This window comes from Theropithecus gelada, chromosome 14, assembly GCF_003255815.1.
Source record: "Theropithecus gelada isolate Dixy chromosome 14, Tgel_1.0, whole genome shotgun sequence".
Taxonomy (NCBI): domain Eukaryota; kingdom Metazoa; phylum Chordata; class Mammalia; order Primates; family Cercopithecidae; genus Theropithecus; species Theropithecus gelada.
In genome coordinates this window covers 15495834-15512144 of record NC_037682.1, presented here as the reverse complement: position 1 = coordinate 15512144, position 16311 = coordinate 15495834, and the positions used below count along the sequence as shown (strand labels likewise).

At 42.8% G+C, this 16311-nt stretch overlaps 1 protein-coding gene and 1 non-coding gene across 2 annotated transcripts; one reads left to right on the top strand and one right to left on the bottom strand.

Moving 5' to 3' along the window:
• Window positions 1-9496: 9496 nt before the first annotated feature.
• Window positions 9497-9603, bottom strand: LOC112607559. The gene has a single exon (XR_003115879.1). It is a non-coding gene; the product is annotated as a U6 spliceosomal RNA (small nuclear RNA).
• A 4491-nt stretch (window positions 9604-14094) lies between these two features.
• On the top strand, window positions 14095-15084 carry LOC112607205 (olfactory receptor 6Q1). The gene has a single exon (XM_025358328.1). The coding sequence runs from the start codon at window positions 14112-14114 to the stop codon at window positions 15063-15065; it is 954 nt and encodes a 317-aa protein (XP_025214113.1). The 5' UTR covers window positions 14095-14111; the 3' UTR covers window positions 15066-15084.
• Window positions 15085-16311: the final 1227 nt, after the last annotated feature.

The following is a 16311-nucleotide window of genomic DNA, read 5'->3' as shown; positions in this document are numbered from 1 at the left end:
AAAAAGTAGTTTAACAATCCTACTCTCTTTCTCCTCTTACTTATCAGGAAACTGAAGAATGACACTCTGAATAACTCATGAATTAAAGAAGAAATAAATACCATGTTAATAACATATTTATAACTGAACAATAATAAATGTATAAATATTTGAGTGATCTAATTAAAGTGGTGTCTCCAGGTAAATATATAGCTTAATTGTATTTATTAGAAACAAAAAATGAAAATAAATGTGTTGTATTATATTAAAAATAGCTTTAAAAGAACAATGAAGCAGTCTATGAAAGTGGAAGGAAGGAGATAATAAATATAAGAGCAGAAATGAATGAAGTAGAAAATTAGAGAAGATACAAAACCAAAAGTTTTTTCTTGGAAAAAAGGAAAATAATGAAATAGGCAAGCCCTAGCAAGATTTATCACTGAATAAAGAAAATATATATACGTAAGTAATATTAAGAACTAAATCTTGGTCAACACACATGGTGTTAAATATCTTGAATATCTGGATTTATGTGAGGTGACATTACCAGTTGATGGAGAAAGATATTATCAATATGGAAAAAGCCCCTAAATTTAAATATCTACTTAGCATACACAAAGATCAAGTCCAGTTGCGTTAAAGACTGAGTATAAAAATCAAAACCTAAACATTTTTTTAGAATACATTTTAGTCAAGGCGCAAAAGCACAAGCCATACAGGAAAAGATTTGTACATTTTACTACATAAAACGTGAAGCTGTCAAATGAAAACAACAACAACAGCAAACTCAATATAGACAAAGTTGAAGACCAAGAACATATTGATTATAAAACAGACTATGAGTTTTTAGAAAACACAAATAATGTCTACAAATTACTAAAAAATGGTTAAAAACTACTCAGTAGAAAAATGAAAGTGCACAAGAACGGGAATCTATTTGGCCGATAAACATTTGACAAGATGCCTAACCCACAGATGGCTGAAACTGTCAGAGGGTTGCAATTACATCGTGCTGGTTTTGTATGAGAAATGTGGTAACTCTCAGACACTGCAGATGGCAATATAGTTGGGGTCACCCCTTTGGAGAGCAATTCAGCATTGTTTAGTGATGTGAGATGTGTTTATTTAGGTCACCCTCAAGCAGCAGTTCTCAAACTTTAGCTTGATTCAGAATCACCTGGAGGATTTGTTAAAGCACATACTGCTAGACCCCACTCCCAGAGTTTCTGGTTCAGTAGGTCTGAGGAAGGAGCGGATTTGCATTTCCAACATATCCCAGGTGATGCTGCTGCTGCAGGTGACCACACTTTGAGAACCACTCCTTCAGACAGACTTTTGCAGATGCGCACAATGAGACCAGTCATGAGAATGTTTATTGTGAGGAATAGTAGAAAATTAGATACACCTTCAATGCCTACTGAGAGAATGAATAAGTATATAGTTTTAAAAAATACAACAGAATATACATGGAAATTAAAATGAATGAGCTAGAGCTGCAAGTATCAACATAAAAATATTAAAACCAATGCTCTAAGAAGAAAGCAAATTGCAAAGTATAGAGGTTAATCCACTATACCTATTTTAAAATATGCAAAAAAAATAATATTCATGGATAACAAATAGTATGAATCATTTGTGAGCATGATAAATACTGAATTTACCATATTGGTTAATTCTGAAGAGGTGGGGAGGGTGCAAGGGTGATGGGACTGAAAACAAAGAGAAGGCCTCAACTATATCTACATTTTTATCTCTATCATTGATTTATCTATCTTCATCATTATCATCATCATCATCTGTAAATATATATATGTCTGTGCGTCTCTCAGTCTATCAATCATACTTTTACAAAAAAGGATGTGGAATAAATATTGCCAAAAGTTAATAATTGATAAAGTTGGACAGTAGTAAACATTATATTATGTTCCTTCTTGCGTATAAAGTTCAATTATTTCATGATAAAAATACAATGAAAGGAAATGCCTGCAAAAAATACTATGCCAGACTCTGTTTCTGAGTGCTGTTAAGGCTGAAAAACATCGTGTTGAGATTGAGCCTCTACTGTGGAATGAGATTTATATATGATCTTGTAGACCTCATCATCATAATATATTACAATTGGAAGTACAACGAATGATTTCAAATCTCTTCTCAGAGGAGTGGTGAAGGCTCTTGGCTTTTTGCTCTAGTCTGTGTCCTTCCTTTGCCAGTGTTGGTTCTGTAGCCCCTCCTCCAATGCGTCCCGGTTTCTAGGTTTGGGATATTTGATTCCTTGGGCCAGAGGAAAATAATAGGAATATGATCATTCGAAGCCTCTCTTATTACTTTCACACACAGAGGAGAATTCTGCCTTTAATTGCTCAGTTTCTGAACTTTTGTGATGTGAAACTGGGACAACAGATAGAGTGGTAACACTCAAGGAGCTGTCAACGCTGGACTGGTTTACGCTGTAAAGCCAGAGGGACATGGTATTTCAGAAGGTGAAAGGAGAGGAGAAAGGCAGGAACCAGTGGGGCCTGGGCTGGAGAGCAGAGGTTTGGAGTTTGCCTCGGTTTCCTTTGTTCTCCAGGTGGCTGTTTCCCTCTGAATGTCCTTGGCCTGCGGACATAATGTTCTTCCTAGTTGTTTTCGATCAGCCTCACATGTGAGTGCAGAAGAGGATTTTTAAATTTAAATTTTTTTTTATTTTTTAGATTTGCAGAGGGAGAGTCATTGACAGATTGGGTCAGAGCTGCAAAGAGGTTTTTCCATTGAGTGGGAATGCAGATACGGCATGGTTCAACATCCTTCCTGCCTCGAGCAGGCTGAAGTGTCGTGATATAACGATCTTATGTCTACTGTCAGGTGGACAAAGCCCTCAACTTTGTTTCCTTATTTATCTCTGACTACATCCTTGTCGTGTAGTTTTATTTTCCTAATTTTAGAGAGGTAGCAAGTCTATGAAGGGGCTTATGTAGGATTCAAGTCCAAGTGTTAAAGCAAACTAAATATGGCCCGAGAAGGACTCCGGTACTTCTACAGCTGAGTCCTCGTGGATGAGCTGTAACCTAGCGTAATAGATTATGGTGGAATGAGAATTATATACAATTTTGTAGACCTCATCGTCATAATACATAAAATTGAAAACACAACTTACTAGTGTGCACCTGTAACAATAGCTGAGCGTTGGCTAATCTTAGCGGCCATACTTTAACCACTCACAGACTGCTGAATGTTACTGCGTTCAAATAAGGCAAACGCTGAGCTGTAACCAATCTCACTGTTTCTGTACCTCACTTCCGATTTCTGTATGTCACTTTACCTTTTTTGTCTACACATTTGTTCTGATCACGAGGCACCCCAGAGTCTCTGTGAATCTGCTGTGATTCTGGGGGTTGCCCAATTCACGAATTGTTCATTGCTCAACTAAACTCCTTTAAATTTAATTCAGCTAAAGTTTTTCTTTTATCACAAGTCTATGATGTTTTACACAGAGCAGTACTACACTAGGCTCTTTGGGAATGCAGAAAATATAAGACACGGCCCTGTCGTAAAAGATCTTTATTGTTTAGTTGGGAAGACAAGATATTTGCACCTGAAACATTAAGGCTGGACATAGGATCAAAGAAAATGATCGTATGCATTGAGGATGTGTTAAAGAACAAGTCATCTATATTGCCTTTGGGCTTTGCCAGCTTTGGTCCGGCTGCCTTCTGTGATCAAACATAGTGGATACTCACCATCTCTGATGTTCTTTTTGCTTTATATTGAAATAACACCGTATTTCCCTTTTGGGAAAAACAATTGCCCAGTCTGTAAACAATCATCAGATGCCCCAGAGTAACTCTTTGAAAGGAAGGCAATTTGGCACAGTAACATTCAGGATAAAAGTGACCCTAAGTCACAGCCTCTATGGAATTGTAAGCTCCTTAAGGGTTGAAGCTGGTACTTCACATCTGTATTGCACAGAGCCTGGCCCAGAGTGGTTACTCAGTAATGTCTGGTGTTATCGTTGCAGATTATTTTCCAAGAGTGGGGATAGGGGACAGGTAGGTGGATGGTGATAATCTGACCCTCTCTAATGAGGAAGGCCTCACTGCATCCGTGATAAATCTGAACTCTGTAGATTTCGTGTCACCATATTCTAGAATAGTTTGGAGCCAGAGACCTTGGCAAAGAGTCTAGCTGTCATGGAATCTTCGCTGGTTGGCCCCTCATCCCCCACTCTGAGGCATCCGTCATCCTAATCTACAGATTTGGGACTCCCACGTAGCTTCTGCATACCCTCTGGGACAAAGTTTTTCATAATTTATTGTTTTCTTTTCTTTGTTGTCTGAGAGCTTTAAACCTCCATGGAGAACTGGTCCCATGGGTCACCCCCAGGGGAGTTATAGGCACATACGTGGAGTATGAGGCATCTTATAGCCAGCGACAATTCTTGTTTCTTCTCTTTCCAGTTCAGCCAGTGGCAGATCTGTGCCCTCTCCCTTTGGTTCAGAGAAGCTGTGATCCTTGAATTTGGGGTCTCTGTTCCTCAGTAGGATTCAATAACCTGTCCTGGCCACCAGTTCCAAGGTTCTGGGTATGCTTGGCCTTGGTGCTTCAGCCAGAGAAGACACTAGGAAACTAGAGAAGCAGTGGGAGGCAGGTATGTGGCTCCTCTAGAGGCCCATATCCGAAGAGCACCCTAGGTGTGGTGTATGGAAGGAATGTTACCAATCAAATGGATACCAAATCTAGAGGTATGATTCCTGACTTCTGTATAGCCCGATCTTTGCTTCAGAGTTTTCCCAGTTTGTAATCTCATTTTTTTTTTGTTCAAAACCTCTTTTAAAAAAATTTTTTTAAATTTAGTTTTAAAATTATTTTATTTATTTTTATTTTTTGAGTCAGAATCTCATTCTGTCACCTAGGCTGGAGTGCAGTGGTATGATATCAGCTCACTGCAACCTCCACCTCCTAGGTTCAAGCAATTCTTCCTCAGCCTCCTGAGTAGCTGGGATTGCCATGTGTGTGCCATCATGCCTGGCTAGTTTTTGTATTTTCAGTAGAGACAGGATTTCACCATGTTGGCCAGGCTGGTCTTGAACTCCTGACCTCAAGTGATCCACCCACCTCGGCCTCGCAAAGTGCTGGGATTACAGGTGTGAGCCATTGCGCCCAGCCCAAAAGCTCTTTTACAGAGTCATTGTGGTTTTAAATATCAACTCAGTTTTCAAGTGAGAAAATGGAGGCGCACAGAATTCAACTGATTTGCTTAAGCTCATATAGAGTAGGGGTGCCAAGAGACTTTGTGGGGTTTTAGTTCTCCTTCATCTCTATTTGCCTCCTCAAGCCACCTCAAATAAACCTACAATCTAAAGAAAATCAATTTGCTTTTGTTATTCCAGGGCAGCTTCATGACGATTCCCAGAGTCCTACCAGATGGCCATTCCCATGCTGTCCCTTTATTGAAATTCTGTGGTCATCACATAGTCCATAAGCAATAGAAGCAAAAGAGTAAACAGGTTTTACCAGAGTGTAACTTTCAAGTTTCAAAGAACCTGAACATCCACTATCCCATCAATTCACAGAATGTTCTGAGAGACAACAAGAATAGGTGTTATTCCTGCCTGGAGATTAGGAGCTAGAAGCTCAGAAAGCTTGATTCTCACCTTGGTTCCTGTCTGCCATGGTGGACTCTCTCACTTGGTTTGGGTCTGGGATCTCTGTCATATATATGGCTGGAGAAGCCTCCCACTTATTTTCGTATACCTCTATTTCCCATTTGTTCCCATCATAGGGAGACTATATATCAGTAGCTTTGAGGAACAGATTGTATGTGCTCAGTATTGAAGCCCCTGGAATAATGACAGAAGTACCCAGTTAATCAGGTTTTATTTTAGGAATATCAGCCTCCCTGGGGAGGTGGTATGATGGAAAGATGGCGGGCTCTGGAGTCACACTGGGCTGGATTCTCATCTGGACTCTGTCACTTACTAGCTGGTTGAAGCAGGGCTTTTGAGAGTCCCACATGCTAGGTCCCTTCATCTTCCCAGCTACCTGGCAACTAAGCAAATCTAGGACTTGGTGGAACAGAGTTTGAAAACAGCTGATAGAGTACAGCTTTCTGGGAAATTTAAAATTAAATTCTGTAGCTAAGAAAAAGAAATTATATGTAGAAATAAATTCAGTTTGCCTCCCACCCAAGGCCATGAGAGCAGGCTGCTCCAGATATACCATACGTCATTCCTGCAGGCATTGTCAGTCTTATAGTCCATTGGCAGTAATCGCATGGACAACACCCAAATTGATTGACTTTTCTGTAAGTATTGGTGAACTTCCTTTTCTTTCAATTTCTTTGAACACAGGTAGCTAGAAATGGAAAGGAAACTAAGTACGCTGGGTCAGCAGGATGCCAGGAGCATGCAACCATCCTTTTATTACATCACTATATATTTATTGCGTGTAGACTACATGCCAGTGACTCTTTTGGCATTGGCAATACAGTGATGAACAAACAAACAAAGGCACTATCTTCAAGGAGCTTCCTTTTGCATGAATGTGTGTGTATGTGTGTGTGTGTGCGTGATGTTACAGATAAACAAATATCTACCAGATGGCAATGAGGCTGTGACGCAAAAAATCAAACGGGGAAGAGAGTCAGAGAGTGAAAGGAATTGCGTTTTCAGATAGGTGGTCAGAAAGGGCCTCTCTGTTAAGGTGGCCTTGTGCAGGGAATTGAAGGAAGTGCAGGAGGAAGCCACACAGAGATGGTAGAGGGAGCAAAAGGAGCAAAAGCCCTACTTTCCCTTAATGCCGTCTCCTTCCATCTTTGGTCCAGCCCAGCAATGTACATGTTATCCTCCCCATTTGAAGATGAAGACACTGAGGCTCAGCAAGATCAAACTCACAAAGTCTCAAGCTCACAGCTACGGTCTGACGGAGGTAGGGTCAAATGCAGCTCTACTGATTTCAGAGACCGTGCTGTTACCACAGGGGGCTGTCTGCATGTTGGAAAATGAGATGTGCTGCTGCTGTCACGTTGCAGTGGTAGTGGGGAAGCAGGCATGCGATGAGCTGGACCCAAGAGGAATCAGAGAGCAGGTCTCTGGGCTTCATCCTGGGCATCTCCTAGCCCCGCTGTCTGTCTCATGACACCTACCCGCTGTGCCTGCTCACCTTGGTTTGTTGGCTGTTTTTATGAAATCATTTCCTGGATCTTAGTAAGTTTATTTTCCAGTTCCTTTCACTTTTTGGGACCAGTCCCCTAGATGCCAGGTGGAGAGAACTGAAAGAGGGAGAAATCCAGCCTCTCTCACCAGGCTTGTCATGTAGCTGCACAAGCAAATAGCTGCAGGAACCAAGTTTTAATTTTTGTGCATGGGCTTCAAACTGTTTTTCCATGTTTGTTAGGGAAAATCTTAGCCAGGGAGCACTATCTTTTGAGGACATCAAATTGGGCCAAGTTCCTGTGCGGCCTTTCTCCTTATTTAGTGTGACCCTCTCCTCTCCGGTTGACCGCTTTTTCCCTGCATGACACTTGGCGGATAAAGTTCCCTGAACCCTGGAGAGGAAGCGGATGCTGTTAATAGCCCTGGGAGTGTGACTGTGCTTTGCAGCTCACTGGAGCCTGTGGGATATTCCTCCAGCCTTGGCGGGGCTCTGAGCTGCAGGGAAATTAACCTCCGAGTCAGGGCAGGGAGCCAGGGTTGCAGGCACGTCGTCATCGGGTGAAATGAAATGGCAGAGGAAAATGGCACGGTGTGGAGGGAAAGCACGGGCTTTTTTTGTCAGAAGCTCTGGGGTTTGGCTCTTCTCTGTGCCATGTAGTTCTTTGATCTTGTGCAAGTTACTTACAGTCTCTCTGAGCCTTCAGTTATTTCAATTGCATGAAAACTAAGACAAATAACACCTCTATATCAGGAATAGTTCATAGGATCATAGCACAGTATTGTGGGGATGAAGTGAGATAATATCAGCTCATCAGAATCTAGCCCATGGGAGGGGCTCCATAAATGACCCTTTCTTTCTTTCTTTCTTTCTTTTTTTTTTTTTTTTTCTTGAGACGGAGTCTTGCTCTGTCACCAGGCTGGAGTGCAGTGGCGCCATCTCGGCTCACTGCAACCTCCGCCTTCCGGGTTCAAGTGATTCTCCTGCTTCAGCCTCCTGAGTAGCTGGGGCGCCCTGCCCAGCTACTGTAGGGCGTGTCCTACAGGCGCCCACCACCACGCCCAGCTAATTTTTGTATTTTTAGTAGAGACGGGGTTTCACCATGTTGGCCAGGATGGTCTCGATTTCTTGACCTTGTGATCTGCCCGCCTCCCAAAGTGTTGGTATTACAGGCCTGAGCCACCGGGCCCGCACTCCTTTCTCCTTTTTTTTGAGAGAAGCTCATCTTTCTACCAACACATGACCCGAAGAAGTGTTGGGGCAGGGGAGAAGAGGAGTAGAATTTGGATGCTCTGAAACTTTTGTTCAGAAATAGTTTCTCATTAGACTTGTCTCTGATGTCTTAAATGATTCCATCAGAAATTCATTGTTGGGTTAGGCATTGCCTCCCATCTAGGTTGCTTTCATTTGAATACAGTTAGAAGGTGGTAGAGCTGAGATTTGAAGGCATCAGGTGGTCTAATGCCTGAATGTAACCTTAACCACTATGCTCTCCTGACTCTCTCCGTGGACCTCACAACCTCTTCTAACGATTCCTCTGGGCATATTAGCTACTTCCACCTGCCTCCCCCCTGGCTTGCTGGGGAGCCTCCCCCTCCCTCCTCTGCACTTGGTTTTGTCAGTTAAGGATTGCCTTCTTTCCACCGTCCCCCACCCTCAGTGCGATTTAATTGGGAAATTGTTTCTTGATCTTACCTGTCCTGTCTTCCTTCTATGCCAACTTCACTGCCCCCTACTTTGTTCTACCAGACACATTGCAGTTAGCTCATCACATCTCTGTCCTAACCCTTGAGTACTTCTCTATCTTTCCTAAAAGACACGGTTCTTAAAAGGCAGGACTTGCAACTCATTTTGGGTTAGAGGCCTGATGCCTAGTACCATGCCTGGCACTCAGGGTCTCCTTGAAGAATGCTTGAATGAGGAACTGGCAGGCATAGAACTGTGGATAAACCACTTCACTGAGTTAACAAATTAATAGGTTCAAAAATTTCCAGGAGTTAGATAGCTGTGAGATTCTCTCTCTCAATCTTTTTATTTTTTTTCCAACTTTTATATTCAGGGGGTACATGTGCAGGTTTGTTAAAAATATGGAACGTGGCTGGGCATGGTGGCTCATGCCTATAATCCCCGCACTGTGGGAGGTCGAGGTGAGTGGATCATTTGAGGTCAGGAGTTCGAGACCAGCCAGGCCAATATGGTGAAATCCTGTCTCTCTTAAAAACACAAAAATTAGCTGGATGTGGTGGCATGTGCCTGAAATCCAAGCTACTCGGGAGGCTGAGGGAGGAGACTCACTGGAACTTGGGAGGCGGAGGTTGCAGTGAGCCAAGATTGCACAACTTCACTCCAGCCTGGGCAACAGAGTGAGACTCTGTATCAAAAAGAAAAAAATATGGAATGCTTCACAAATTTGTGTGTCATTCTCATGCAGGGACCATGCCAATCTTCTCTGTATCATTTCAGTTTTAGTATATATGCTGCCAAAGCGAGTATTCTCTTAATCTTTTTAATGAATGAATGTGCATTAATATACACTAGCAAAAGAAGTAATGAGACATTTAAAAAATTATTTTATTCATTTAAACTCTTTGAATGTTGTTCTCCATGTATCAATCCAATCTATTTGACAACTTGAATTCATTTCTTGAGTCTCTCAAAGAATGCAATTGAGTGTCAGGAAGTAGAGGAAGAGCTGATGGAGATTCAAGCATTTTTCTAGAATCATTCAGTTTAGATTTTGGGTTTCTGATTTGGAATTCAAGAAAAGGTTCCCTTGCAGTTTGTTAATTAGCATTAGGCTAGGGGGAGCAATAAGGACTCACTGGGCTTCAGTGCAGGTGCAATTGCTCATGCGTGTCCAACCAAACCCCGGATATCAGTTGTCCCCCATCCCCCATTTCTCTGCAGAACAAGAGACAACAGATAATTTGGGGACAGTTTGGCTGCTTGGTGGTGGCATAGGTGGTATGTGTGTCCATAAAGTAGGGTAACTACTGCTTAACACAGTAAGGTGGTGTTCTTTTTCGCTCGTGTGACAGTCCTGTGTGAGTCAAGGGCAGGGATTGGCAAATTACAGCCCATGGTCCAAATCCAGCTTGTAGCCTGTTTGTGTATGGCCCATGAGCTAAGAAAGGGTTTTACATTTTAAAGAGTTGCAAAAACAAACAAACCCACAGAGAAGAATGTGTGGCAGAAACTGCCTGTGGCTCCTAAAGCTGAAACTATTTAAATCTGATCCGTTACAGAAAATGTTGGGTAACCCCTGCTCCAGGAAGAAGTGAGTGGTTTTCCTCAGGGATCTAGGATCCTGCCAGCTCTTGGCTCTGTGATGGGGAAAGAGATAGTGGGGAAGACACTCCTGTTCTTAAAAAGTCTCAGTCCACAGGTGAAATGCATCACTGCCTGGATGCAAGGGGATAGAAAGTTAGCCCTTGGCTCTCCCTCTCTCCTTTTCTCTTGTATCCTACTTCTTTACTCCTCCTTCAGTTTTTGAGAAACAAGAGCAGACCCTTTCAATGTAGCTAATTTGGGCCTGATACAAAGCCCACAGGTTCTGGCGCCCTCTCTCTAAGCCATGGATCAGAGATCTGAAAGTATTAAAAAGTAATACCTGCTCTGTACCAGGCTCCATGGTGGATGTTAGGGGGGGCATCTGTATCAGGCTCCAGGGTGGATGCTGGGGCACCTGCTCTGTACCAGACCTCAGGGTGGATGTTGTGAGGGCATCTGTATCAGGCCCCAGGGTGGATGTTGCAGGGTGGGGGGCTCTGTATCAGGCCCCAGAGTGGATGTTGGGGGGGCATCTGTACAAGGTCCCAGGGTGGGTGCTGGGAGGGCATCTGTATCAGGCCCCAGGGTGGATGCTGGAGCACCTGCTCAGTACTAGGCCCCAGGGTTGATGCTGGGGCACCTGCTCTGTACCAGACCCCAGGGTGGATGTTCGGGGGCATCTGTACAAGGTCCCAGGGTGGATGCTGGAGCATCTGCTCTGTACCAGGCCACAGAGTGGATGTTCGGGGGCATCTGTACAAGGTCCCAGGGTGGGTGCTGGGGCACCTGCTCTGTGCCAGGCCCTGAGATAGATGCTTGGGGCACTTGCTTTGTACCAGGCCCCTGGTCTGTACCAGGCCCCAGGGTGGATGCTGGGGGCACCTGCTGTGCACCAGGCCTCAGGATGGATGTTGGGGGTACCTGCTCTGTAGCAGGCCCTGGAGTAGAGGCTGGGGGCATCTGTACCCTCCACTGTGGTTCCTAGGTCAGAACAGGTGCCCTGTGCATTTGTTTGCTTGACCTGCATACAAGTTTGGAGGAATGAGGTAAGGAAAGAGGCTTCCTAGTGAAGACAGGACTATCAAACTTGAGTCACAGCTGAAAGGACAGGTAAGATTTAGAAATAATAGTAAGAATTTATAGATGACACAACCGAGCTAGTAAATTGTAGACGCAGGGCTTGATCCCAGAGCTGTTTGACTCTAAATCTCATTCTCTCCATGACTATGAAAAATAATGAATTTTTCAGAGAGTTTGACTATGAAACTGTCTAACACAGTAAGTCAAGTCAAACTTCTAGAGCATCTGTGTGCAGTATTTCCATTGGGAAAGGTGATCATTGTTTGGAGGCTGCTACATTGTAAGCGAGGTTGCAAAGGAGATAAATGGGAGGGAATTGCGTCCTGAAATTTCCTTGAGCCAACAGAAGCATGAAGTGTCTGGGGCTGCAATGCAATTATGTGAGAGGAAGCCAATGTTTATAGACTTCCCACTGTGGGGATGTTAGGCATGGTGAAGACGCACGCAGAAATCTGAAAACTTTGAACTTGTTTATTTCTGATTTTGTATCTCTACATGCTTTCATTGCCAGGAATTCTGAAGCCAGAAGGAACTTGCTAATTATTTATAGGGGAAAGAACAAGGGCTTTAGACCTTGGCAAACCTGGATTCAAATTCCAGTTCAGGAATCTGTGACTGTAGCAAAACATTATTTCTTTTTCTCCAAAGGGTCAGAAACAGTAAATAATTTGCCCAAGTTACACAACTAGGACAGAATTGCTTTATTTATGTCACCGCATAACAAAGCAGCCTAAAACTTAGTGGTTTAAACAACAATCAGTTATTTAGCTCACAGATTTTTAATTTGGGGAGGGCTCAGCAGGGAAGGCTGGTGTCAGCTTGGCCAGCTCAATGGGGGCTGAATGGTCTATTTCTCAGACAGCTTATTCACCTGGCTGGTACGCTGGTGCTGGCTGTCAGTGGAAGCTTGGCCAGGGCTGAGGGCTGAAGGACTTAGTTCCTCTTCACTTAGGCACCTCCACAGGCTACATAGGCTTCCTCACACTACTGCGACTGGGTTTCAAGAAGCAAGAAGAGGAAACTGATGGTTTCCAAGCCCCGGGCCTGGAAACTGGCACAGCATCACTTCTACCTTATTCTGTTGTTAAGCCATCACAGAACCCAGATTCAATGGGAATGGCCAAAGACCCTCCTTTTGGATGGGAAGAGTGTTCAAGAATTTGGGGCTGTATTTTAAAACTGGCACAAAAATGGAGATATTATATTTTCTCATTTAATTCTAAAATGAGATAGGAAGTAATCTCTTGGGAACTCTTTTGTATTATCTATTTTTTAAAAACTGGGATTATTTAGCTCCAATATCAACTTGAAATATATGACCATGAGTGAATGGGATTCATGAATCATATATTTCAAGTTGATATTGAAGCTTAAATTCAAACGCAGTATGGATCCAAACCCAATTATGTTGATTCTGTCTTTTAACAGTCATGTTCACTCTCCTACTGACATTTCCACAGTTAAAGTCACCATCACTCCATGCTATACTTGCAACAACCTCCTAACCCAGCCTTCCTTCCTGCCTCCTCCTTTTTTTTTTTTTTTTTTTGACATGGAGTCTCGTTCTGTCACCCAGGCTAGAGTGCAGTGGCATGATCTCAGCTCACTGCAACCTCTGCCCCCCGATTCAAGTGATTCTCCTGCCTCAGCCTCTTGAGTAGCTGGGATTACAGGTGCCCACCACTACACTGGGCTAACTTTTGTACTTTTAGTAGAGACAGGGTTTCACCATGTTGGCCAGGCTGATCTTGAACACCTGACCTCAGGTGATCCGCCTGCCTTGGACTCCCAAAGTGCTGGGATTACATGCATGAGCCACCGTGCCCTGCTTCTGCCTCTTACCTTGTTCCCCTCCAAACCTGCCCCTTCTAAGGGGTAAAAAGAATAGCATTGCTTCTCTGCTTATAATTCTTAAAGGCTCCTTGTGGCCTTTAGACTGAAGCTCAGCTTTTTCCTTTCCCTTAATTTGGTTGCTGGCCCTTCATGGTGCCCCAGCCTACTACTCCTCGGGCTCAGAAACAGTCATTTTCTCTCTCTCTATTATTCCAGGAGAAGTCAGCATGTAGATTTCCCCCTTGACATTTATTGACTCAAGACTCAAACATGATGCTAAGTGCTTTACAGGAATTATTTAACTTACATTTTCACAACAACTCTGTGGGGTTCTCTTTTATTTGAAGCCAGGTATGCTTGCTTGGGAAATCAAGCTGTTGAATTCTATGGTAAACTGTCTCTACTTGAAGTTTCCCAAATGCACAGTCTCCTGTCTGGTGTCTGGAATTTTATACTTGCTCTGTCTTCTCTCTATCTCTACCTTTTGTCTCACTAACTTATACTTCCTTTTCAGGTTCAGCTTTAGACAGTCTTCTCTCCAGGAAGATTTCTCAAGACTGGTTGAGCTTCCCCGCTATTTCTGCCCATAGTACCCTGTCTTATTCTTAGCCAGTGCATTTCATTTTGTACTGATATTATTTGTTTTCTCATGTCCCTCATGTACTGTAAATTCTTTGAGGGTAAGAATAGGGTCTTTACATCATGTTTTTCTTCTGAAGTGAAAGGCATTTTACTATAACATCCTCCAACCTCACAGGTTCTCTTTGAGCTTTCATTGTCTATGAGGCTATGAGTTTGCTGAGCTCTCACTGCCACAGATGCAGCCATATACCAAAAACTGGACCCACGTCACTGAATTTGTCATGATGGGCTTTGCTGGCATTCATGAAGCACACCTCCTCTTCTTCATACTCTTCCTCACCATGTACCTGTTCACCTTGGTAGAGAATTTGGCCATCATTATAGTGGTGGGCTTGGACCACCGACTATGGAGACCCATGTATTTCTTCCTGACACACTTGTCTTGCCTTGAAATCTGGTACATTTCTGTTACAGTGCCCAAGATGCTGGCTGGTCTTATTGGGGTGGATGGTGGCAAGAATATTTCTTATGCTGGCTGCCTGTCCCAGCTCTTCATCTTCACCTTCCTTGGGGCAACTGAGTGTTTCCTACTGGCTGCCATGGCCTATGATCGTTATGTGGCCATTTGTATGCCTCTCCACTATGGGGCTTTGGTGTCCTGGGGCATCTGCATCTGTCTGGCAGCTGCTTGTTGGCTAGGAGGCTTCCTCACACCCATCTTGCCAATCTACCTCATGTCTCAGCTAACATTTTGTGGCCCAAATGTCATCGACCACTTCTTCTGTGATGCCTCACCCTTGCTAGCCTTGTCGTGCTCAGATGTCACTTGGAAGGAGACTGTGGATTTCCTGGTGTCTCTGGCTGTGCTACTGGCCTCCTCTACGGTCATTGCTGCGTCCTACGGCAACATTGTCTGGACACTGCTGCACATCCGCTCAGTTGCTGAGCGCTGGAAGGCCTTCTCTACCTGTGCAGCTCACCTGACTGTGGTGAGCCTCTTCTATGGCACTCTTTTCTTTATGTATGTCCGGACCAAGGTGACTTCCTCCATCAACTTCAACAAGGTGGTATCTGTCTTCTACTCTATCGTCACGCCCATGCTTAATCCTCTCATCTACAGTCTTAGGAACAAGGAAGTGAAGGGAGCACTGGGTCGAGTCTTTTCTCTCAAGTTTTGGAAGGGACAGTGAGGAGGCAGGTGGGAACCCAGTTTCCTTGCCTTGGATATTTAAAAACAGGTTGGCCAATAATGTTTAAGCTGAGGCCACATCAAGAATGCAGTTCCATTTATAACAGCCACAAAAAATACAATACCTAGGAATAAAACTAACCAAGGAAGTGAAAGATATTTATAAGGGGAACCACAAAACAATGCTAAAAATATCAGAGATGACAGAAACAAATGAAAAAACATTCCATGCTCACAGATTGGAAGAATCAATATCATTAAAATGGTCATACTGCCCAAAGCAATCCACAGATTCAATGCTATTCCTATTAAACTATCAATGTCATTTTTCACAGAATTAGAAAAAACTATTATAAAATTCATATGAAAGCAAAAAAGGAGCCCAAATTGCCAAAGCAATCCTAAGCAAAAACAACAACAACGAAAACAAGAAAATAAATCTGGAGGCATATTATCTAACTTAAAACTATACTATAAGGCTACAGTAACCAAAACAGCATGGTACTAGTACAAAAACTGACACATAGACCAATGGGACAGAATAGAGAACCCAGAAATAAAGCTGCACATTGCTACCAACTGATCTTTGAAAAAGTTGACAAAAGTAAGCAATGGAGAAAAGATTCCCTACTCAATAAACGGTGCTGGGAAAACTGGCTGGCCATATGCAGAAGATTGAAACTGAACCTCTACTTATCACCATATTCAAAAATTAAGATGGATTAAAGACTTAAATGTAAGACCTCAAAATATAAAAAAATCCTGGAAGAAGACCTAGGAAATACCCTTCCGGACATTGGTCTTGGGAAAGAATTTATTACTAAGTTCTCAAAAGCAATTGCAATGAAAAACAAAAATTGACAAGTAGGACTTAATTAAATAGCTTCTGCACAGTAAAATAAACTGTTGACAAGACAAACAGGTAAACTAACAAATAAAAGAAAATATCTACAAACTATACATCTGACAAAGGTTTAATATCCAGAATCTATAAGGGACTTAAATCAACAAGAAAAAAAAATTAATCCCACTAAAAAGTGGGCAGAGGACATGAACAGACACTTATCAAAAGAAGATATCCAAGCTGTAAACAAACGAAAAAATTCTCATCATCATTAATCATCAGAGAAGTGCAAGTGAAAACATAATGAGATACCATCTCATGCCAGTTAGAATGGCTATTATCAAAAAGTTAAAAAATAACAGATGTTGGGGAGGTTGCAGAGAAAAGGGAATACTTGTGCATT